Source organism: Camelina sativa, chromosome 13, assembly GCF_030686135.1.
Source record: "Camelina sativa cultivar CO46 ecotype springtype chromosome 13, ASM3068613v1".
Classification (NCBI taxonomy): Eukaryota; Viridiplantae; Streptophyta; class Magnoliopsida; order Brassicales; family Brassicaceae; genus Camelina; species Camelina sativa.
In genome coordinates, this window is record NC_141892.1 from 10468084 (window position 1) to 10493675 (window position 25592).

At 38.3% G+C, this 25592-nt stretch overlaps 2 protein-coding genes across 2 annotated transcripts; both read right to left on the reverse strand.

Moving 5' to 3' along the window:
• Positions 1-10636: 10636 nt before the first annotated feature.
• LOC104736441 (uncharacterized) lies at positions 10637-13852 on the reverse strand. Its single transcript, XM_010456419.3, has 5 exons — positions 13505-13852; positions 12878-13075; positions 12756-12785; positions 11529-12635; positions 10637-11438 (listed from the first exon to the last, which is right to left on the reverse strand). The coding sequence occupies exons 1-5, from the start codon at positions 13850-13852 to the stop codon at positions 10881-10883; spliced, it is 2241 nt and encodes a 746-aa protein (XP_010454721.1). The 3' UTR covers positions 10637-10880.
• A 2069-nt stretch (positions 13853-15921) lies between these two features.
• Positions 15922-19377, reverse strand: LOC104736440 (uncharacterized). The gene is made up of 6 exons (XM_010456416.3): positions 19160-19377; positions 18582-19017; positions 18024-18221; positions 17902-17931; positions 16689-17795; positions 15922-16598 (listed from the first exon to the last, which is right to left on the reverse strand). The coding sequence occupies exons 2-6, from the start codon at positions 18936-18938 to the stop codon at positions 16041-16043; spliced, it is 2250 nt and encodes a 749-aa protein (XP_010454718.1). The 5' UTR covers positions 18939-19017; positions 19160-19377; the 3' UTR covers positions 15922-16040.
• Between the last annotated feature and the right edge of the window lie 6215 nt (positions 19378-25592).

Genomic DNA, 25592 nt, shown 5'->3' on the forward strand with positions numbered 1-25592 from the left:
CTCCCATCTACTCGGCTATAAACACAAGCAATAGAGTCATCTCTAACCATCAATAAACAATCAACAATCAACAATAACAAACCAGGACTCAGCATCGACCGACACCAACATGCATCGACCGACACCTGTTGGAGGTTGCGTCGACCGACGCAAGATCTGCATCGACCAATGCAAGATCTACATCGACCGACGCAAGATCTGCATCGACCAACGCAAGATCTACATCGACCGATGCAAGGTTAACTTGCATCGGTCGCATGCTCGACATAGCACGAAAAACCTAGATTTTACGCACCGTCCTCCCATCTGCATCGACCGACCCACAGTGTGCATCAACCGATGCAATGCCAAGAATCGTTTTCGCCCGAATCTTCTCGCCGGATCATCGTTCCTACAACCACAAAACTCGATCCCAAGCCAAAAGAAAGCTTCCTAACGTCCCAAATATCAATCTAACAGGTCTAACAACACATAACACGCAAATTAGAGAGATCTCTAGCTTAGATAAGCCATGGTCATGCACTTACTTTTGCCACTGAAGAAATCCGACCCAAACACAGGAAGAAACGTTCCTAGGAAGCTCCTACAACGATCCCAACTACAGATCTCTACAGAAACAGCTTCCAACTCCAAGAAATCACCAAGAACACTCAAGAACACCAAGAACTCTTCTCTCTCTCTTTCGTTTCTCTCAAAAGCGGCCTAACACGCCTAATGAGACAAAACTCGAGTTTAAGGGTTTTTCCTAACCGAAAACGCAGCGTTTCACCCTAAACCGGGATTTCGGTTGGCAAATGTTACAATTCTCCCCCACCAACATAGATTCGTTCTCGAATCTCGAACAACCATCAGTCAAAGACTCCCGTGCAACCATCTCTACGGCCCGCACTCCTCCGACCGATCTACAAAAGGTCCCCTCTAGGCGATAGACTCACGCTCCAGGCATTATTTGCTCTAGACTTTTGGACTCTCCTTTTTACTCACAGGCCTAAACCTTGAGTTGTTATTGGCTCCTCATCAGACCGAAGTCTGCATGCCATAATATCGGCTCCTCATCGGGCCTAAGCCCGCATGCCATAATATATATAAGGGAGTCCAACTCGTCTCTCAGGTTGCCACCCTTCAACGCGCCCCCGGATCGTCATCCGAAGTCGATATTCCAATCATACTCTCAAGCCACAAAGTCTTAGAATATGACGGTACTAGGAGAACCTAAGTCCCCCAAGAGTCGCGAGCAAACTATTCTGAACACGTCTGAGCCCTATCCCTATCCAGGTTTCCTTCCCGTGGCTCTTATAAGACAACGCGATGTCCTACCAACCACATATCCCCTCACTGGGATACCTCATGACCACACAAGGATAATCTCACTGCCCCACGGGCCGCCACAAAGGCCAAATAAATGTCCTAAACAGGACCGCCACCAAGACCAAATAAATGTCCTAAATAGGACCGCCACAAAGGCAAACAAATGTCCTAAACAGGACCGCCACAAAGGCCAAACAAATGTCCTAAACAGGACCGCCACAAAGGCCATCTGTCTCGAAGGACCGTCACAAAGACCATCTGTCCCGAAGGATCGTCACAAAGACCATCCGTCCCGAAGGACCGCCTAAACAGGCACTCTGGCTAAACATTTCGCCACAAAGGCCACACTCTGGCTAAACAGCCCGCCACAAAGACCACATTCTGGCTAAACAGCCCGCCATAAAGGCCATACTCTGGCTAAACAGCCCGCCACAAAGACCACAAAATGGCTAAACAGCCCGCCACAAAGGCCACACAACGGCTAAACAGCCCGCCACAAAGGCCACACAATGGCTAAACAGCCTGCCACAAAGGACACACACGGCTAAACAGCCCGCCACAAAGGCCACGCAATGGCTAAACAGCCTGCCACAAAGGCCACACACGGCTAAACAGTCCGCCACAAAGGCCACACAATGGCTAAACAGCCCGCCACAAAGGCCACACCACGGCTAAACAGCTCGCCACAAAGGCCACACACGGCTAAACAGCCTGCCACAAAGGCCACATACGTCTTGCAAGACCGCCGCACACGACACACAATGACCCCATGGTCCGCCACTAAGGCCACACTAGCCTCTACAAGGCTCACAACCACTAAAAATGGACAAATTATAACTCACATAAAACTTTCCATTTTTAGAATTTTCCACTTCTGGAAACTTTCCTCTTTTAGCAACTACTAATGAGGAAACCTTTACCTTTTAAACAACAGGCTCGCGGAACTTCGTATCCTGAACACAACCTCATCTTGTTACTTAGTCGCAGTCAATGACATGTTCGGACCCCGCAACATAGCCATCTTGAGATACACTCTATCTCCAACCTGAAACTCAAGATCTCTCCTCCTCCTATCGGCATAACTCCTCTGCCGATCCTGAGCTTCCTTCATGTTCAGCTTGAGAACCCGAATCTTCTCCGAGGTATCCTGAACAAAATCTGCCTCGTACATGCCTCGTACATAATGGTGTACGACACGGCCTCCCATACAAAGCCTCATAAGGAGCCATGCCAATACTCGCTTGGTAACTGTTGTTGTAAGCAAACTCTACCAAGCTCAAATGATCTGCCCAATGGCCACCCCAATCCAGCACACACATCCTCAGCAAATCCTCCAACGTCTGGATCGTCCTCTCTGACTGTGCATCTGTTTGGGGATGATAGGCTGTACTCATATGCACCTTAGTGCCCATCTTTGCCAAAAATGCCCTCCAGAACACCGAAGTGAACTTGGAATCCCTATCAGACACTATGCTCGCTGGCACCCCATGCAACCTGACTATCTCTTTCACAAACTTCTTAGCCAAGACCTCTACTCCATCAGTCTTCTTAATGGCCAGAAAATGGGCCAACTTAGTCAACCGGTCCACAATGACCCAAATAGAATCAAACGTCCTGGACACTGGCAAACCCACCATCAAACATCCTGGACACTAGTAATCATATCCCACTTCCACTCTGGAATGGGAAGACTCTTCAGCAAACCACCTGGTAACTGATGCTCAGTCTTCACTAGTTGACACACATCGCACCTAGTAACCTAACTAGCCACGTCCTTCTTCATCCCGACCCAGTGATAGTACCTCTTGAGATCTTGGTACATCTTAGTCAACTCCTCATCCTTGGGCACACAGATCCGCCCATGCACTGATAGTACCATTAGCCGAAACCTGATACTCTGAGTCAACATCCTTTAAGGCATTTACCGGCCCGAAATCCTTCTCCTGAGCCAAACACACTCTGCTCAAAAAATCCGCTCTATAAGCTGCAACCAAACCCAACGGCTCCTGAAAAACCGCACACAAGCTCAACGCACTGATCTCCCCTACCAGATTCTCCAAATTCTGCTTTTGAGCCAAAGCCGCCTGCTTCCGACTCAAAGCATCTGCAATTAAGTTAGTCTTACCAGAATGATAAGCTATCTCCAGATCATAATCCGCCACCAGCTCCATCCACTGCCTCTGCCTCAAGTTCAGCTCGACCTGAGTGAATGTATACTTCAGGCTCTTATGATCTGTAAACACATGTACCTTTACACCATAAAGATAAGATCTCCAAATCTTCAGGGCAAAAACTACAACACCCATCTCCAGGTCATGAGTAGGATAGTTGTCCTCATGCTTCCGCAACTGTCGCGAAGCATAGGCAATCACCTTCCCATGCTGCATCAATACACACCCGAAACCAATTCTCGATGCATCTGTATAAACCAGATAGGGTTCTCCCTGCTCAAGCAAAGCCAACAGTGGAGCAGTAGTCAACATCTCCTTTAGGCTTGCAAAGCCTTCCCCACACTCCTCTGACCAGACAAAAGGAACATACTTCCCCGTCAACTTAGTCATAGGACGTGCTCTGCTCGCAAACCCATGCACAGACCTCTTGTAGTAACCTGCCAACCCAAGAAAACTCCTGATCTCTGTAGCTTTTTGCGGTCTAGGCCAATCCCTGATAGCACGAATCTTCTCTGGATCTACAGAAACCACATCTGCAGACACAATATGACCCAGAAAACTCATCTCCCGCTGCCAGAAACTACACTTGCTCAGCTTAGCAAACAACTTCTGCTCCCGCAGCTTCTCCAGAACTACCGTCAAATGTACTGCATGCTCTTCAGTACTCTTAGAATAAACCAGGATGTCGGCGATAAAAATGATGACAAACACGTCCAGAAACTCCTGAAACACGTTGTTCATCAATCTCATAACCGCAACTGGTGCGTTAGTCAACCCAAACGGCATCGCCACGAACTCTTAAACCCATACCCGTCCTTTCTACTTGACGCACCACACCGACGCTCCCCACGGTGAAGTGAGAAGACGTAAGAATCCCCTTATTCCTTCCTCAGCTCTTCTAGACTAATAATCAAGTATGCTGATATCAATTCACCACCACCAGGATATAAACACCTCTTGTCCATCCAAGAAGCTCTAGTAACTTGTCTCTTAAGGAAACTTCCACAAGATAGCTTATTACAAAATTAGCTTCCCGCTTAGCAATTCTCCACAACAAATCATCAATACGAGCGTAATAAAACAAACAAGTACCATACGTTCGCATATTCTGATTCACCGCATCGAATGCTTTGCAAGCCGCCAACTCAAACCACTTGCCTTGTTTTCCCTCAACAAGCTTACCAAAACCTTGAATCTAGCAACCCTGTCCATCTCCAATGAACATAAACCAAAATCGTCGCAACGATTAGATTATCCTGCCATAAAGGCTTCTCGTGAACTTATGTATCTGGCAACCATGCCTTTCCCGGCTCAAACCTTCTGCAACTCCCCTTCTCGGGACTCCAGCACCACCGACCTCCCAATCCTGGCGCAACAGCCACACATTCATAATCGCTCTGGCCGTAAAACCCTGACCCATAGGTCAACACATCCAAAACCCAAGATTAAACAACCATCACTCTCTCGGGGTCTACACTCAGTCGTTATGTTTATACTCACGTCTTTGGCATTGATTGCTCCCAACTTTTCACCCTTAGGTCGCAACCTTCGAGCCATACCGATCTCACTCTCAGAACACCGTCTTCGAGTTATACCGTCTCACTCTTGGACCATAATACTCAAGATCTCGTTATCAGAGGAACTAATCATCCCCTCAGGAGAACATCATCCCCTCTGCCACTCTTGGAGCCCACAGCCCCTCGAGCTATCGGTATTCTGGGAAAACCCCCATCCCTTCAGGAGCAACAATCCTTAACGACTATAAACATCTTCTGACCAAAAGTATCTCCTGTGGTCCAAGTATAACATTGCAATGTTACACCTGCCCACTCAACTTATAACAACCAACTGGATTAACCACCAAACCAAACAGCAGAAAATCTGCTCCAAAAACATATGTCCACCTATCCGCCTCTCCAGGCTTGATACCTCTCGCGAAGAATCTCGCACCGGTCATCTACAACTGCTCCATCCTCCTAACAAAAGATGGATAGTCCTCAACATCCACAGCCCTTGGCTGCACCCCGCCATATGCGGTACAACTGGAGCCTGCACTGGTACCCCTCTCGGTAACCGCTCCCACAGCACGCCAACAGATCCGCCAAGCGATCATCTCGACCTTGGGCTCCACCTGCTGCAACCCCACACTTGAGTTCCCAGCAACCCCGGCAGACTCACCGGCTAACCCCCTCTGGTCACTCCTGATACGCTTGCGATCCTACGACGTACCTCCTCGTGGAACTGTGGACCACACACTCGTTGGCCTCGGAAACCTGTCCGACCATGAGCACGACAATGCCCACGACCACGACCAACAACTCAAACACCTTTAACCACTGCACTTCCAAGAACAGAGGCTAACAAACAATCTTAACATAACACAAAACCACAAAAACATAATCTCACCGTGGAATCACACTGTAGGCTCGAAGAGGATGTTCTAAGACTCCATGCCACACACAATTAACTAACTCACATAATCCATCAAGACATGAAATCCCAAACATCACAACAGAAACCTAGTGAACCCAAACCTAGAACCGTAAGGGCTCTGATAGCAAACTGAAACAACCTGACCCGTTTTTTATTTTTTAATTAATAAATAATAATAATAAATACACTACAGCTAGTGGTCCCATACCCACTAGCCACCTAACCACAAACACAACCAACAGCGGAAATAACAGATACCAATAACCAATACATAATCCAATCATAATCCAATAAACGATATTAATTCCAAATCATAAACTAATGATCCAAACAGCATAAACCAGAGAACCAGCAATCCTAAACAACATTCTATTACTCAACTCTAGCAACCTAACAGAAGCCAGACAACCAAGTGAACCACTAGAACATCCTCCTCTTCATTGCCTTGATTCCACGATCACACTTGGCCTTTACCTGCACCACAAACGCAAATTGCAATGCATGAGTATTTTATAAACACTCAGTAAGGCAAGTCTCCCATCTACTGGGCTATACACACAAGCAATAGAGTCATCTCTAACCATCAATAAACAATCAACAATCAACAATAACAAACCAGGACTCAGCATCGACCGACACCAACATGCATCGACCGACACCGATAGGAGGTTGCGTCGACTAACGCAAGATCTGCATCGATCGATGCAAGGTTAACTTGCATCGATCGATGCAAGGTTAACTTGCATCGACCAATGCTCCCATTGCATCGACCGATGCATGCTCAACATAGCACGAAAACCCTAGATTTTACGCGCCGTCCTCGCATCTGCATTGACCAACGCACAGTGTGCATCGACCGATGCAATGCCGAGCATCGTTTTCCCCTGAAGCTTCTCGCCGGATCATCGTTCCTACAACCACAAAACTCGATCCCAAGCCACAAAAAAGCCTCACACAAACCTAAACAACGTTCTAACAAACCAAACAACACATAAAGAAACAGATCAGAGAATCTTCAGCTTAGATAAGCCATGGTCATGCATTTACCTTTGCCACAGAAGAAATCTGACCCAAACACAGGAAGAAAACGCTCCTAGGAAGCTCATACAACGATCCCAGCTACAGATCTCTATAGAAACAGCTTCCAACTCCTAGAAATCACCAAGAACACTCAAGAATACCAAGAACTCTTCTCTCTCTCTTTCGTTTCTCTCAAAAGCGGCCAAAGTCGACTAATGAGACAAAAGAAACGATTTAAGGGTTTTCCTTTTCCCTTTGCCCAAAACGCAGCGTTTGTTTATGGATTGCTGTTTGATGGTTAGAGTATCTCTATTGCTTGTGTGTATAGCCCAGTAGATGGGAGGATTGCCTTACTGAGTGTTTATAAAATATTCATGCATTGCAATTTGTGTTTGTGATGCAGGTAAAGGCAAAGTGTGATTGTGGAATCAAGGCAATGAAGAGGAGGATGTTCTAGGGACTCGATTGGATGTTGTGTGGCATTGCTAGGTTGCTAGAGTTGGTTCATTAGAAACATTGCTAGGTTGCTGGTTTCATGTTTTTCTGATGATTGCTTATTGAATTATTGTTATATTGATTAATGGTTATTATTTATTGGATTCTTATTGGTATTGGTTATTCCGCTGTTGGTTGTGATTGTGATTAGGTGGCTAGTGGGTATGGGACCACTAGTTGTAGTTATTATTATTATTATTATTATTATTTTAAAAAAAAACGGGTCTGGTCGTTTCAAAATTGTATTACAGTCGGGGTATATGGAGCATTTTTCGCAGTGATAATTTTGAACATGTTACTGTCTTGTGATTCAGACATAAGATTGATTTTTTTTTGGTTTCGAGAAGTGTTCTTTTAACTTTTCTTAGGCTGGGATTGGAGTTAGAGTTGAGGCTGTTTGTGTTGGATTCAAATTTTTGTACACAACAAAAACACAAGAAAACATTTTGATGATCTTAATTTTTTCCGATATTGTTCGTTTTTTATATAAGGCAAGTGTTGTTGGAACATGTTAAAAAGAAAACAAAATGACAAATTAGGAGGAAAACAAATCATGTCGAATCTAATTAATTCAGCTCAAGTACAGTTTAGCAATTGGAATCAAGCAAAGGGAGCGTTTGTAAAAGTGAAGCAAGAAAAGAGAAAAACAAAAGCAAAGCATCCTAATCGAAACCAAACCCAAACCAAACTTTTGGCACATCTGAGGTATTAGTAGGAGACAAAAGAACAAAAGAACACAAAAGTACATGACAAATGTGAAGTCTTGCTTTGCTTAAGATGTTCATAGCTTCAGCATGATAGCTTTCGAGATCTTTTTCAAGGTCTGCGACCGACTTCTCCACCTATTTCTTCTGCCTCGGTCGCTTTTATTCCCTCTGCCACCACCAACACCTCGGCCTCTACCATGAAGCCCGTCTCGACCACCTCCCTGTTGATTTTGTTGGCTGCCACACATAAACAATATGAATAAGATGATAAATCCGATGCATCATCCGCCCATATGAATCAATACAAGCTTCTTTTAACACTGACGTTGGAGGGCGTCTCATAGAAGAACCTGAGCCTCTTCCTCTTCCTACTCTCCCACCTCTAACTCCTTGACTGCAAGAATCAGTGATCCATTCACTTCAGCACAAACGCAAAACTATTCTTTTGTTAAAAAACAGACCAAGAGACGGCAACATACCCAATGAAGACACTCCTCTTCATCCTTCCTGATACGCCCAAAATTTGAGGATCACTCAGCCGGACTAAAAAGGATAGAAACTCGCCAAGGTGCAAGGTGCAACAAGGGAGATTTGATGGATTGAGGGGTCGCACAACAGTTGCAGAAGGCTGCTGATATTCTCAACTCCAATCACTGCTAGATATGACACACTAGTCCAGCAAAAGAAGGCTGTTGCTTGGATATTACACACCAAGAAACAAAGAAATGTTCTAGACAAAGAACAAAGAGATAGACTCTAAAATGAAAAGGAAAATTGGTTGATTATTCTCAAATGAGATTACATGAGTTTATATAGAGATAGAAAACTTGGTCACAAAGCCAAGTATTATTCTTGAAACTAAAACACAATAAAGATAGATAGTTGAATGAAGATTCAACTCTTGAAGTTTGTCTTCCCAAGGTGTCCTTCCCAAGGTTTCATTCCCAAGGTGAGTTGAACTCCATTTTCGTCACTCCTCTTTGACCACAAAATAAAGTGATTATTTTGGGCTTTCTTGGACTTGAATTAGGCTCAAAGTGGACTAGACTTGATAGGTATCATCCCCAATAGTTTTTTTCATGCTCTCTTTGGCCATAAGCTCTTGAATAAGCCCCTTTAGTGCATCCTTGAACTTCTCTCTCTTTCACTCATTGGTCCAATTTTGCTGATGAGAAACAAAATGGGTTGTACCATTTCTTCACTTTTGGCTTAATAGAAACAACATATGGTTGCCATACATAATTTTGGAAGCTCTTAAACCAGTTGGACCTAAAACTCTTCAAGTGAACAACTAGATTAACCTCCTTTAGCAAATGGAATGTATCGCAAATGGTTGTTTGACTGGAAGAATTGATCTTCAACTTTGTTCGTGTTGAACAATGCTCAAGGATCTTCTTGGATGGTCTCATGATCATATCACTTCCATTCAATCCGGTTACATTAACCCGAGCTGCAACAGGAGAAGCCTCAGTACTTCCACCCAGAATCTCCAGTCTCATAGGCCTTCCATCCAAGAGACCAAGAGTACATTTTTGCATTTCTTCATAGCTAGCATTGCATCACTTCTTCTCATAAACACAACTTCAGTCGAGCCCTGTATGACACAGAAAATCATATGTCAAAAATCACAGGAATGCACTAAAACAAATAAAACCAGAGCAAAAATAAAACAAAAATTACATTTGGACGCCCATTCCTGTCAAAGTGAACTGCATATCTTTTCAGCTCTCCAATCTTAGCATATAGTTCCTATAAACTTTATATGATATAAATTTTTACCATTCGTTCTTTGAGGAACCTAAGTATATATCAAATGATGACATTGTAGTGGGACAAGTCAATTGGCGTAAGCTTGACTCAAACTTTGTCACTGAAACTCTTTTCTCAAATAAAAACCACCTCTTTTTTTTTTTTCTTATCACACCTTTTTTATCGTTTTCTGGTGAGATTCTTGGTTTTAAAACTAAAGAATCAAATCAAAACTAAAGAATATGTGACCTATCTCTAAGCTTATCTTTGTAACTACCACACATTCAACTCAAAACATAAACCCAAAAAAGCAATAACTAAAAAGCAATCGAAGAAGATGACGATAACTTCAAAACAGATAACACAAAAACCCTTTCAAGATCCAAATCCGAACCAACGAATTTGAAATGATACCGTGACGAGATTGGAGGAAGATTGAAGTTTAACAGATCGAGGGACATTTAGAAGTAGGTCGCAAATCAGAAAAAATAATTTTATTCCTTCGATAGGAAACCTAGTCGGCAAATATCGTGAGTCACCATCTATTATTCTTAGTTGTATTAATTGTTTTAATTTAATTGGATATTCATTTTAATTATTAAATGATGTGTCACTCTCTGCTTCAATATAAAAGCTGAGGTGTCATGCTCTGGTGAAAAACATAGAAGTTTTATTTTATTTTCAATTTATTGAAAAGAACATTAAAATATATTTTTCTTATCTTTTTTTAGTATATGAAATAAATTGGTAGAGTTCTCAAAAAAAAAAAGTATACAACATAAATGTTCATCCTCAAAAATGTTACAAAATTTCAAAAATGTCCAAACAAATTCAACAAGAAACATTAACCCAAATTAGAAACGAATTAAATTTTAGTAATAACCAATTATTCATGAGAGATAATACCATTTATTCGTGTAATAAAGAAATTAAAAAAAAAAAAAAGGAATGTGAAAAAATAAATCAGAGCAACAATGTTTGTGACATAGGTACCTTTTCACAAGTTCCTCTCTATAAACTCCCAAATCCTCTGTTCCATATATACCCGGTCTTTTCCCCTCCGAGGCATATGCCGTTCATCAGGAAATATCAACAACTCATAGCGCTTACCAGCTTCAACAAGCGCGTTCACAAGCCTAGCAGTGTGTCTGAAATGCACATTCTCATCGATCATCCCGTGTACTAACATCAGCTTTTGCTTATCAGTCAGGTTCTCCACATGATGCATTACCGCGCTTTTCAGGTATCCCTCCTCCTCCTCTGAGGGAAGTCCCATGTACTTTTCTGTGTAGAATGAGTCATAGCCATCCCAAGATGTAACAGGAGCACCCGAGACAGCGCAGTTGAAGATCTCAGGGTATCTAGTCAAGAGTGTAGCTGAGAGGTAACCACCGTAACTCCAACCGTACACCCCAATGTGGTCTGGTTTAGCTAGACCTTGGTCTGTTAGCCATTTGGCTCCGGTTACTTGATCTTCTGCATCAACATATCCACAGTTATTCTTGATCCAAGATTCAAACTTCAGCCCACGTCTTGCAGTTCCTCTGTTATCAAGCTGCAAAAGATTTATAGAGATAAATATATCAATTCTAAAGCCTCATCTTTAGAGTGAACCTTCTTATTCAAGATAAAGAATTTGTAGAACCTTCCAAACTAAGATGCCTCTGCTTCTCAGGTACTGTGTCCTCATGTCGACTGTATTAATCCAAGAATCATGAACCAGCTGAACGCTGGGACCTCCGTAAACGCTGATCATTGTTTTATATGGAGGAGGACCAAATTTCGAACTGTCAGGTTTGTAAACCGCACCGTACAGCATTGTCTTTCCATCATTCGCTTGTATTTGAACAAACTCTGGAGGCTCAAGTTTAAGACTTTTCAGTAGTTTAGGAGATGTCTGCTCGTAAAGAATCTTGAGTACGGTTCCGTCGCTCAAAGAGCAAAGAGAAACCCGCGGAGGCGAATCAACTGAATCATGAATGTCAACAAAGTTCTTCATCTGGTGATCTAGCACAACTATATGTTTTCCTTTCCCATGTGTAAGCCTCGTCGGTTGACACCGAGATGCATCTCCAGCTTCCAGTTTTGTGCAGTAAAGATTAGTCTCACGTGGTCCATCAAGGGTTCCTGTGAAATACACTAGACTCATCTGCTCATTTACACCTGCTATTTGCTCAACCATCCATTCACCACTAGTGATAGCTCCAAGGCATGTCCCATCAGACTCATAGAGATACAAATGACTGAAACCAGTCCTCTCGCTGGCCCAAATGAATCCTCCTGAACCTCTCAACGAAGGGACATTCTCCAAAGGGGTAAAACAGTCGTGTAAAGTCACCCACGCGTCGGATTCTTCAATCAACAGTATGTTTCCTTGACCAGTGTTTATGTCAAACCTGATGATTTTAAGTCTACTGTGAGACCTATTCAGAACCTGAGCTGTGAGAACGTTTCCAGGCATCCAACTGACTCTACCAAGATACTCGTTCTCAGTATTTGCTTTTCCTCCACACACAAGATCCATCCAAGTCGTCTTCCCGCCGCCAGCTGAAGAAACAACCCCGAGACGGACAGTGGAATTGAGAGCTCCTGCAAAAGGATAAGCATGATCTTCTTGCGCCTCTGAACCAACCGAGCTTTTTCCCTGATGCATTATTCTGAACAAAGGAACCTGTGAGGAGTCAACTTCTGTATATGCGATAAACTGGCTATCTAATGACCACCAATAGCCATTTCTCCGATCCATCTCCTCCTGGAATACAAAAAGTTTTCAAGAAAAAGTTTCAGATATAACACACAATTTGTAGCATAAACTGTCACTTTCTTCTGAGATACAAACATAATGGGCAGTTTCCAGAGAAATTTTACTCACCTGAGCTATGTACTCAGCAAGACCATGAGTCTGCAGCAACAAAAGAAATCACAGTTAATTTTCCCGAGAGAAAGTTTAATAATAAGACCACAATAGCAGTCATGAAGTAAAGATTTACTTACCAGAGTACTTCCATTGGCACCATTTGTTAGCTGTTGTGTCTGGTTTTTTAACAAACTGTAGACATGCAACTCCGAGTCTCTTACATATGCAAGAAATAAACCATTGGGAGATAGACGAGGATCGATGACAGGAGAAGTGGGAGAACTTGGAACTATGAGCTCTGGATCTGGTGATGAAGAAAGGTCCTTCATATAAACCTAACCATGACCACAACAGAAAACAAAACATAAAAGTAAACCAAACTGAGATAGGTTATCTCAAGATTTTACAAAAAAGAATGTTACACGTAAGAAAGATCACTAATGCAGCTGATAAGATTCATACTATGAGTCATGAAGATCAGGAACAAACCCTCTTGCATATCTTTGTATCAACGATTGCAATCATAGTTTAGAGATTTGTTGAACAGATTTTCTAACTCTCCCAAAAGACAAAAGCCCCAACTAACCACTTTGTCAAAGACCTCTATAGTATGTTCTCCATCCCACCTATCCAAAGCTAGCTGATTTCATCTGTATTTACTAAAAAGTGACACACAATTCCAATAAAATTATCGAAATGTTGCAGGATTCCTAACGAAAAAAAGGTACGATTGATTATAGAAGCAAGGGAATAACAGAACAAACCCCGGCAGGTAAAGGCACCATAATGAATCTCATCTTTGAGTTAGTCTTGACCCATTCATACCGAGTTACTCCTAATCCACGCTCCCTTAACCTCTCCCTTCTGAGTTTCTCTTCCGGTGAAATATTGCTCTCATCAACTCCACCATCAGGAGGACTAAACACCAAACTAGATTCACCTCTATTCACATCGAACCCGTACAGCCTCCTATTCAAATTCTCTTCAGGGCTAAACAAGTAAGTGATCAAAGAGTCATCAGGACTAAAGCTGACTCCAATTGGTGCTACATAACGCGACTGAACAATATCTTCAACCGCGAAAGGAACGTCAGTTTCAGGCATATCCGCCATAAAGAAAGAATCTTATGATTTCGATCTACGTCAACAGTCTGCAAGATATAACATGAAAAATCTTGAACATGAACAGATTGAGAAAATTTCAAAACTCAAAAGCATCAAGCTTTCTTGAATCACAAAACAAAATCTGACAATGTATACCAAACCCTTTTAAATGGTTGCACTACATTTTGATACATAAACAAGAAAAACAAAAAAACGAAAAAGTCAACTTTATATCGATGCTAATATATGGTTCTGCAAATCAAATCGAAATAAACAAAGACATTAATGGGTACTATAATGATCAATCAGCACCAAACGATCAACATGTCGCATGAAGGGAGAATATAATCTTTCCCATTGACAATTTGAGATAGAGATAAGTGAAAGGTGAAGGAGGAAGAAGGAGATTAGAGAGTTGAAGTTGGGGGTGGGCTTACATTCTGAATGAATGATCAGAGAGATTGCGAGATATGATGAAGTGAGTGCGGATAAGAATATAATCGAGAGGAACTGAATCAGCTATCTGGCCGTGTCATAGAGAGAAAGTTTTATGTTCGGTCTGAGGGATGATGAATGACTCACAACTTCAGCCAAGGTTTTGATTTGTATTTTTTTTTTCCCTACTATTCTATTATTACTTGTTGTTAGTCAATTAAATTTTAATAAAGTTTATTTTTATTAGAAAAAAACTCGATCATTCCATTTCGCTTCACATCAAGCGCAGTGGTGGAAGGCCACTATCAAAAAAAAAAAAAAAAAAAAAATGATCGTGAATGCCACTCTCTTATTTTCCTCATTTGTTTAACATTTTCTTAATTTTGAAAAGTAACGTAAAGGTCTATAAAACCTTATTAAAAATCAAATATTACAAATCCAACCAAACTATTCGACCCAAATCCATTAAAATGGATCACACGATCCAAACAAAAGATCCGCTATCCCTTAAATCCCTAAATCGCGATCGTGAAGTCTAACTCTTAATGAAGAAGAAAAAAAAGTTAATCACGCAGCCGTGCTCCCGTTTTCTCCGTTATCTATTTCTCTGCAACTCGCTCCATTTTCTCCCGACGACTTTCGAATCTTCTCCCGGCGATTGGACTCTTTCCCCAACAATTCTCCAGGCGATTAAATTGTCAATCCTATTCGTATTCTTGGAACTAGTGTGCGATTAAACTTACTCGCCAAGTTTCTGCGAATCCGAAAACCCTATCTCCACTTTTTTTTTTGTAGCTCGAGAAATTTTTTAGCGTTTCCCAGAAAATGAAAGGACGAAGAAGAAGAAGAGAGAGAGAGAGAGAGAAAACAGTAGTGAGTCTTCTTTGAACAGCGGCGAAGTTTGTGGGGATCTATTTATACGGTTTGACCTCGCTGACTTTTAACGGAGGTTTTTATACGACTATTAACGCCGTCAACTCTTCTCCAAGGCAGAATACCGTTTCCGTAACGGACGCATATGTTTACCGTTTCAGACCGACTCTAGAGATTTTCAATCAAATGACTCTCTTTTTGCCTTTCGGGTATTTGTTTCTACTTTATTCTTCCAACATTTAAAGAGAGACTTTATACATCAAATTAAATTCTGAAGAACAAAATATTTATATAATTCCTAAAAAGTTAATAGAAAAAGTATCATACCAAGTTGATCAATCTCCTTTCCAAAACATAAAAGAATTAAAGAAAAGAAATACCTTAAAATAGCACTAAAGTTTTACGGACAATTATAACACACATTCTATAAATTTTCAAAAATAGCACTATTTAGCACATTAAAATATTTAAAATTAATTTTTAGAATTTTGTTTTTTAGGTTTGGGTTTTCAATTTCGTATAGTTTTGAGAGATAGAATTTAGTATTTTAAATTTAGGATTTAATTTAAAAAAATTAACTGGGGCTATTTTTGGAATTTTAGAGATGTTGTGCTAAGTTTGGAAAAAAAAACTATTTTTTAGAATCTCCCATTCAAAAATTAGGCAATTTTCATTTTATTGAAAAGAACATTATAATATAGTTTAATTATATTTTGTATATGAAATTAAATAAATTGATAGAGTTCTCAAAAAAAAAAGAAACGAGTTAATTTTAGTTATAACCTTATTCATGAGAGATAATACCATTTATTCGTGTAATAAAGGAAAAAAAAAAAAAAGAATGTGAAAAAATAAATTAAAGCAACAATGTTTGTGGTGGAGTACCTTTTCACAAGTTCCTCTCTATAAACTCCCAAATCCTCTGTTCCATATATACCCGGTCCTTTCCCCTCCGAGGCATATGCCGTTCATCAGGAAATATCAACAACTCATAGCGCTTACCAGCTTCAACAAGCGCGTTCACAAGCCTAGCAGTGTGTCTGAAATGCACATTCTCATCGATCATCCCGTGTACTAACATCAGCTTCTGCTTATCAGCCAGGTTCTCCACATGATGCATTACCGCGCTTTTCAGGTATCCCTCCTCCTCCTCTGAGGGAAGTCCCATGTACTTTTCTGTGTAGAATGAGTCATAGCCATCCCAAGATGTAACAGGAGCACCCGAGACAGCGCAGTTGAAGATCTCAGGGTATCTAGTCAAGAGTGTAGCTGAGAGGTAACCACCGTAACTCCAACCGTACACCCCAATGTGGTCTGGTTTAGCTAGACCTTGGTCTGTTAGCCATTTGGCTCCGGTTACTTGATCTTCTGCATCAACATATCCACAGTTATTCTTGATCCAAGATTCAAACTTCAGCCCACGTCTTGCAGTTCCTCTGTTATCAAGCTGCAAAAGATTTATAGAGATAAATATATCAATTCTAAAGCCTCATCTTTAGAGTGAACCTTCTTATTCAAGATAAAGAATTTGTAGAACCTTCCAAACTAAGATGCCTCTGCTTCTCAGGTACTGTGTCCTCATGTCGACTGTATTAATCCAAGAATCATGAACCAGCTGAACGCTGGGACCTCCGTAAACGCTGATCATTGTTTTATATGGAGGAGGACCAAATTTCGAACTGTCAGGTTTGTAAACCGCACCGTACAGCATTGTCTTTCCATCATTCGCTTGTATTTGAACAAACTCTGGAGGCTCAAGTTTAAGACTTTTCAGTAGTTTAGGAGATGTCTGCTCGTAAAGAATCTTGAGTACGGTTCCGTCGCTCAAAGAGCAAAGAGAAACCCGCGGAGGCGAATCAACTGAATCATGAATGTCAACAAAGTTCTTCATCTGGTGATCTAGCACAACTATATGTTTTCCTTTCCCATGTGTAAGCCTCGTCGGTTGACACCGAGATGCATCTCCAGCTTCCAGTTTTGTGCAGTAAAGATTAGTCTCACGTGGTCCATCAAGGGTTCCTGTGAAATACACTAGACTCATCTGCTCATTTACACCTGCTATTTGCTCAACCATCCATTCACCACTAGTGATAGCTCCAAGGCATGTCCCATCAGACTCATAGAGATACAAATGACTGAAACCAGTCCTCTCGCTGGCCCAAATGAATCCTCCTGAACCTCTCAACGAAGGGACATTCTCCAAAGGGGTAAAACAGTCGTGTAAAGTCACCCACGCGTCGGATTCTTCAATCAACAGTATGTTTCCTTGACCAGTGTTTATGTCAAACCTGATGAGTTTAAGTCTACTCTGGGACCTATTCAGAACCTGAGCTGTGAGAACATTCCCAGGCATCCAACTGACTCTACCAAGATACTCGTTCTCAGTATTTGCTTTTCCTCCACACACAAGATCCATCCAAGTCGTCGTCCCGCCGCCAGCTGAAGAAACAACCCCGAGACGGACAGTGGAATTGAGAGCTCCTGCAAAAGGATAAGCATGATCTTCTTGCGCCTCTAAACCAACCGAGCTTTTTCCCTGATGCATTATTCTGAACAGAGGGATCTGTGAGGAGTCAACTTCTGTATATGCGATAAACTGGCTATCTAATGACCACCAATACCCATTCCTCCGATCCATCTCCTCCTGGAATAGGAAAAGTTTCAGATATAACACACACTTTGTAGCATAAGCCGTCTATTTCTTCAGGGATACAAACAAAATGGGCAGTTTTCAGAGAAACTTTACTCACCTGAGCTATGTACTCAGCAAGACCATGAGTCTGCAGCAAACAAAAGAAATCACAGTTATTCTCCCGAGAGAATGTTTAATAATAAGACCACAATAGCAGTCATGAAGTAAAGATTTACTTACCAAAGTACTTCCATTGGCACCATTTGTTATCTGTTGTGTCTGGTTTTTTAACAAACTGAGGACATGCAACTCCGAGTCTCTTACATATGCAAGAAATAAGCCATTGGGAGATAGACGAGGATCGATGACTGGAGAAGTGGGAGAACTTGGAACTATGAGCTCCGGATCTGGTGATGAAGAAAGGTCCTTCATATACACCTAACCACGATCACAACACAACACAAAACAAAACGATAAAGTAAACCAAACGGAGTTAGTTTATCTCAAGATTTTACAATAAAGAATGTTACACGTAAGAAAGATCACAAATGCAGCTGATAAGATTCAGACTATGGATTATAAAGATCAGGAACAAACCCTCTTGCATATCTTTGTTTCAACGATTGCAATAAAGAATCAATGACTAAAGCTAGCTAAATCCATCTCTTTTCAGTTCAAATTCATCTGTGTTCTTTAAAAACTCACACACAATTCCAATAAAATTATCGAAATGTTGCAGGATTCCTAACGAAAAAAAGGTAAGATTGATTATAGAAGCAAGGGAATAACAGAACAAACCCCGGCAGGTAAAGGCACCATAATGAATCTCATCTTTGAGTTAGTCTTGACCCATTCGTACCGAGTTACTCCTAATCCACGCTCCCTTAACCTCTCCCTTCTGAGTTTCTCTTCCGGTGAAATGTTGCTCTCATCAACTCCACCATCAGGAGGACTAAACACCAAACTAGATTCACCTCTATTCACATCAAACGCGTACAGCCTCCTATTCAAATTCTCTTCAGGGCTAAACAAGTAAGTGATCAAAGAGTCATCAGGACTAAAGCTGACACCAGTTGGGGCTACATAACCAGGTAAAGGCGACTGAACAATATCTTCAACCGCGAAAGGAACATCCTTTTCGGACATATCCGCCATAAAGTGCAATCCTTTAGATTCTCAAAGGTGGTTTTGATTCGTTTAAGCACTGTAACACATGAGATCTGCTCTCAACAATCTGCAAAATAACAAAAGAGTCAAACTCCATCATGAATTTGACATTAATAATGGGTACAATGATCTATCAGCACCAGCGATCATTGAAGGTGAAAGAGGAAGAAGGAGATTAATAAGAGAGTTGAAGTTGGGGGTGGGCTTACATTGGGAATGGAGCTGAATGAGATTAGAGAGGTTGGGAGGGATGAACAACTGAGTTCGGTCGGATAAGGATATAAAACTTTTATACAAATCGATAGGAACTGATTCAGCTATGTATCTGGGTGTCAATGTCATAGAGAGAATATATACAGTATTTTCTTTTCGGTGACTCACAAATTCACCAAGGTTTTGATTTTTTTTTTTTTCCCTACAATTACTTGTTATTCAATTAAAATTTTAAAATAATTTATTTCTTAGATCTTGAGTATATTTTTTGGTTTACTTAATAACTAATTATAGATCATATGATGAAAAAAAATACTGATTGTAATCATCTTACTAGGCAGGTACGTATTTTAGAATTTAGTTTTTATATGGTGTACAGATCATATATTATCCAAAAAAAATTATAGATCATATGTTGAAAAAATAATAATTATAATCATACTGAGGGAGGTAGAGATTTTAGAATTTAGTTTTTATATGGTGCACTTACATAATTAGTATTTTACTAGACTCTTGATTTCACTCAGCATTATTATAATTATTTTGCTCTTTTTACTAATATTGACAAAACATGTTACAGACAAAAAAAGACACACCATAAAAAGTTTTTGAATTCAAATTCTATTTATGTTGCTAAAACAACTAATTTTCTAATGTACCCAATCTCCCAAAGTCTCATCTTATTTGGAACTAGATTAGAATCGCCGCTGTCCATAGTAAACATAAACAGAAATTTGAAAATGTTTCTATGCCCATAATAGAACTACATAGTGAAATGGAGCTAGGAGTAGCATTGGATCAGTTCTATATGTGAAATGGAGGACCACAGATAAAAACAAAGTATTAGATCTAGCTAAGTATACATGTAATACACAAGGCAAGTCCCATATCCTTTTGTAAAGAGATGTTATATTTAGCATTCATCTTCAAATCATAACTTATATCTCTATCATCTTAGCTACTATTTTGTACAAAAATATTTGATGTAAATTGAAAAGTAGAGACGAATGCGACAAAGGACAAGGTATCATTTATCTTCCTTGCATTGCCATCACTACAAGAAAACTTTCAATTTCCTATCGCAGATTACGAAGGAAAATGGAAGGAAACACCTGTTATTCACCATTTTCCTTCGGATAAAAAATGGAGGTAAACCCCCGTAGGAAATCGATTTTGGAAAGAAATTCGAAGCAAATTTTCTACGAAAACACGTCGAAGGAAAGCGCGAATGAAAATTGGAAGGAACCGTGAAAGACAGTATTGACTGTTTTCCTTCTCGCATTTCGAAGAAAAATATCTCTTTCTAGTTTCCTTCCAAAAATTTCCTGTGCTTTTCCTTCGAAATCTCCCTTCTCATTTCTTTTCACAAGTTCCTTCTCGTTTCCTTCTACTTGGTTTCGTTCTAATTTCCTTCGAAGTTTTTTCATTCTCATTTCCTTCGAAATTTTCTTTATATTTTCCTTCAAAACTCACCTGTAATTGTTCATAATAATTTTTGATTCACATTTGTATTTCTTATAATCAATTGTAGATGATTTTTGATTAATTTTGCAGTTATAACATTTCTAGATAAAATTACCCAGTATACAACACTTCATACATTGATAAGTTCAAAAGTTTTACAAAAAATGGTAGTAATTAACCGTTATACAAAATCATTACAGAAACTATGGCTGGGTTTCATCATCTTCTTCCATGCTTGTGGTCACTGGATGGTTAGGTGGTTGTAGGTCAAGAAACTTTCCTAGGAGAAGCTTGTTGCATTTCATGAGGTACTTGATCTGAGCATCTTTTTGGAGTTCATGTGCCTTCAAAGTTTGAATCTCTCCTTGTAACTTAGGAATCTGGCGTGGTGGAGCAATAGACGAGAACTTATCAAAAAGGTTACCGAAGCCATAGCGTTTTCCTCTTACCTTGGGAACAACCTGTTAACAACCAATTGATAATCATTGGATGGAGATTGTTAGAAGCTTACCATATTGGTGTATCTTAGCATGTATTGCTAATAAATAAGTTTAATGTTAACAACCAATTGATAATCATTGTGCAATTACACTTATGTCTAATCTTAAGGGTATAAGACTATTATCTCACAACTTCATCTATATTATGATTTGTATAATAATTTTATTGAGATCTTTGAATATTTAGCTATGTATATATCTAATGTAATTTCTCTTCAAGTATAGTTATTTCTCCGTTTCAAAGCAAGACTGTCTATTTATATTTATCCATGACAAGTAATTATAGTGTTTTTTTATTATTGTAGTTAGTTTTTTTGACAGGTCTAGTTACATATAATTTTCTCTCTCTTCATTTCTAACCGAGGAAAAAAATTTCTTAAGATCTTGAGGGAGTTATATATTGTTCCATGTAATGATACATATAAAACTGATATAATTTGAAGTTTTACCCATATATAGAGTTTACCTAGCCTAAGAGCTTTATAGAAAGGAAAAAGAAATAATTTTATTTAAATAAATATCTTATTTTAAAACATTCAATCATACATCATTACGCCATCTATAAGGTTTTGGTAACAGAAACACAATGAACCCAAAAATCATCTCTTTTTTTCAAATATTGGGCTTCACGTGCTATCAAACTAGGTCTATCGGCAATATATTTGATAAGTGTATCATGACATTCTTTTCCTTCTGTCACAAGCTCCTTGCAGCAAGCATCCGAGATGACTCCATTCATGAAAACTTGAGCTATTGCATCCAAAGCACACTTTGGGCTAATCTTGACAACACATTGATTCCACAGTGTTTTTGGTTCGCTTACTTCTGCAACAAATGAGGGAATGTGTTCACTCATCGTAACAAGGATAACCACAAGAAAAACCATAGCCAGGTTAAGTTTTCCCATTTTATATGTTTTTAAACTTTAAATTGTGTTTTCTTTTTTGGTGAATGAAAAAAAGAAATTTTAGTTTATGTTTTATTCTCCCATTGAATATTCTTACTCTATTTATAGATATGAATGATAGTTTTGAAACATGTCATTTATTTAGATACAGTTATTGCTTTTATTAACTTATTAAGCTTTAATGTAGTTATTTGGTTATAGAGTTATATCAAACAATCAAAAGCGTTAATTGGTAAATATTTACTTTACCTTTAAAAAATATTAAAAACTATACTTTTAACATAATTTTCTACTGTAAATTATATTTTAATTTATATAACTGATTATATGATCTTAAATGCCATCCAAGTCCTTGAACATACTGTTTTGCAATTTAGAAGGCACAAGAGATTTTAGTTTTTCGAAAGATAAGTTTTTCCCTACCATTATTGGCTTTGAATTTGTGTTTCTCTTCTTGATTTTTTGGTTCGCTAGCTTGAAGAGTTTTTAATTTAGTTGTGTTTATGTAGACTAACATAATGTATATTCTACACATTATATAGTGTGAAAATGTTTTTTTGCAATTACAGTTATGTCTAATCTTAAGGGTATAGGACTATTATCTCACAACTTCATCTATATTATGATTTGTATAATAATTTTATTGAGATCTTTGAATATTTTAGTTGTGTATATATTTAATATAATTTCTCTTCACATATAGTTATTTCTCCATTTCAAAGCAAGACTGTCTATTTAGATTTAATCATGACAAGTAATTATAGTGTTTTTTATGTTGTAGTTAGTTTTTTTGACATGTCTAGTTACATATAATTTTTTCTCTCTTCATTTCTAACCCAAAAAACAAAAAATTCTTAGGATTTTGAGGGAGTTATATATTGTTCCATGTAATGATACATATAAAACTGATATAATTTGAAGTTTTACCCATATATAGAGTTTACATAGCCTAATAGCACTATAAAAAAGAAATAATTTTATTTAGATAAATATCATATCTTAAAACACTCAATCATACATCATTACGCCATCTATAAGGTTTTGGTAACAGAAACACAATGAACCAACAAATCATCTCTTTTTTTCAAATATTGGGCTTCAGGTGCTATCAAACTAGGTCTATCGGCAATATATTTGATAAGTGTATCATGACATTCTTTTCCTTCTGTCACAAGCTCCTTGCAGCAAGCATCCGAGACGACTCCATTCATGAAAACTTGAGCTATTGCATCCAATGCACACTTTGGGCTAATCTTGACAACACATTGATTCCACAGTGTTTTTGGTTCGCTTACTTCTGCAGCAAATGATGGGATGTGTTCACTAATCGTAACAAGGATAACCACAAGAAAAACCATAGACAGATTAAGTTTTCCCATTTTATATGTTTTTAAACTTTAAATTGTTTTTTTCTTTTTTGGTGAAGGAAAAATAGAACTTTTAGTTTATGTTTTATTCTCCGATTGAATATTCTTACTCTATTTATAGATATGAATGATAGTTTTAAAACATGTCATTGATTTAGATACAGTTATTGCTTTTATTAACTTATTAAGCTTTAATGTAGTTATTTGGTTATAGAGTTATATCAAACAATCAAAAGCGTTAATTGGTAAATATTTACTTTACCTTTAAAAAATATTAAAAACTATACTTTTAAAATAATTTTCTACTGTAAATTATATTTTAATTTATATAACTGATTATGTGATCTTAAATGCTATCCAAGTCCTTGAACATACTGTTTTGCAATTTAGAAGGCACAAGAGATTTTAGTTTTTCGAAAGATAAATTTTTCCCTACCATTATTGGCTTTGAATTTGTGCTTCTCTTATTGATTTTTTGGTTCGCTAGCTTGAAGAGTTTTTAATTTAGTTGTGTTTATGTAGACTAACATAATGTATATTCTACACACTATATAGTGTGAAAATGTTTTTTTGCAATTACAGTTATGTCTAATCTTAAGGGTATAGGACTATTATCTCACAACTTCATCTATATTATGATTTGTATAATAATTTTATTGAGATCTTTGAATATTTTAGCTGTGTATATATTTAATATAATTTCTCTTCACATATAGTTATTTCTCCATTTCAAAGCAAGACTGTCTATTTAGATTTAATCATGACAAGTAATTATAGTGTTTTTTTTTTATTGTAGTTAGTTTTTTTGACATGTCTAGAACCCAAAAAAAAAAATCTTAGGATTTTGAGGGAGTTATATATTGTTCCATGTAATGATACATATAAAACTGATATGATATGAAGTTTTAGCCATATATAGAGTTTACATAGCCTAAGAGCATTATAAAAAAGAAAAAGAAATAATTTTATTTAAATAAATATCTTATCTTAAAACATTCAATCATACATCATTACGCCATCTATAAGGTTTTGGTAACAGAAACACAATGAACCCACAAATCGTCTCTTTTTTTCAAATATTGGGTTTCACGTGCTATCAAACTAGGTCTATCGGCAATATATTTGATAAGTGTATCATGACATTCTTTTCCTTCTGTCACAAGCTCCTTGCAGCAAGCATCCGAGACGACTCCATTCATGAAAACTTGAGCTATTGCATCCAATGCACACTTTGGGCTAATCTTGACAACACATTGATTCCACAGTGTTTTTGGTTCGCTTACTTCTGCAGCAAATGATGGGATGTGTTCACTAATCGTAACAAGGATAACCACAAGAAAAACCATAGACAGGTTAAGTTTTCCCATTTTATATGTTTTTAAACTTTAAATTGTTTTTTTCTTTTTTGGTGAAGGAAAAATAGAACTTTTAGTTTATGTTTTATTCTCCGATTGAATATTCTTACTCTATTTATAGATATGAATGATAGTTTTAAAACATGTCATTGATTTTGATACAGTTATTTCTTTTATTAACTTATTAAGCTTTAATGTAGTTATTTGGTTATAGAGTTATATCAAACAATCAAAAGCGTTAATTGGTAAATATTTACTTTACCTTTAAAAAATATTAAAAACTATACTTTTAAAATAATTTTCTACTGTAAATTATATTTTAATTTATATAACTGATTATGTGATCTTAAATGCTATCCAAGTCCTTGAACATACTGTTTTGCAATTTAGAAGGCACAAGAGATTTTAGTTTTTCGAAAGATAAGTTTTTCCCTACCAATATTGGCTTTGAATTTGTGTTTCTCTTATTGATTTTTTGGTTCGCTAGCTTGAAGAGTTTTTAATTTAGTTGTGTTTATGTATACTAACATAATGTATATTCTACACACTATATAGTGTGAAAATGTTTTTTTGCAATTACAGTTATGTCTAATCTTAAGGGTATAGGACTATTATCTCACAACTTCATCTATATTATGATTTGTATAATAATTTTATTGAGATCTTTGAATATTTTAGCTGTGTATATATTTAATATAATTTCTCTTCACATATAGTTATTTCTCCATTTAAAAGCAAGACTGTCTATTTAGATTTAATCATGACAAGTAATTATAGTGTTTTTTTATTGTAGTTAGTTTTTTTGACATGTCTAGTTACATATAATTTGTTCTCTC

Coding starts and splice junctions, on each gene's coding strand:
- LOC104736441 (XM_010456419.3), bottom strand. CDS start 13,852: ATGGCGGATATGCCTGAAACTGACGTTCCTTTCGCGGTTGAAGATATT. Junction 13,076..13,504: donor TGGTGCCTTTACCTGCCGGG/GTTTGTTCTGTT, acceptor GGTCATGGTTAG/GTTTATATGAAGGACCTTTC. Junction 12,786..12,877: donor GTGCCAATGGAAGTACTCTG/GTAAGTAAATCT, acceptor TTGTTGCTGCAG/ACTCATGGTCTTGCTGAGTA.
- LOC104736440 (XM_010456416.3), bottom strand. CDS start 18,938: ATGGCGGATATGTCCGAAAAGGATGTTCCTTTCGCGGTTGAAGATATT. Junction 18,222..18,581: donor TGGTGCCTTTACCTGCCGGG/GTTTGTTCTGTT, acceptor GATCGTGGTTAG/GTGTATATGAAGGACCTTTC. Junction 16,599..16,688: donor GAGGCATCTTAGTTTGGAAG/GTTCTACAAATT, acceptor AATCTTTTGCAG/CTTGATAACAGAGGAACTGC.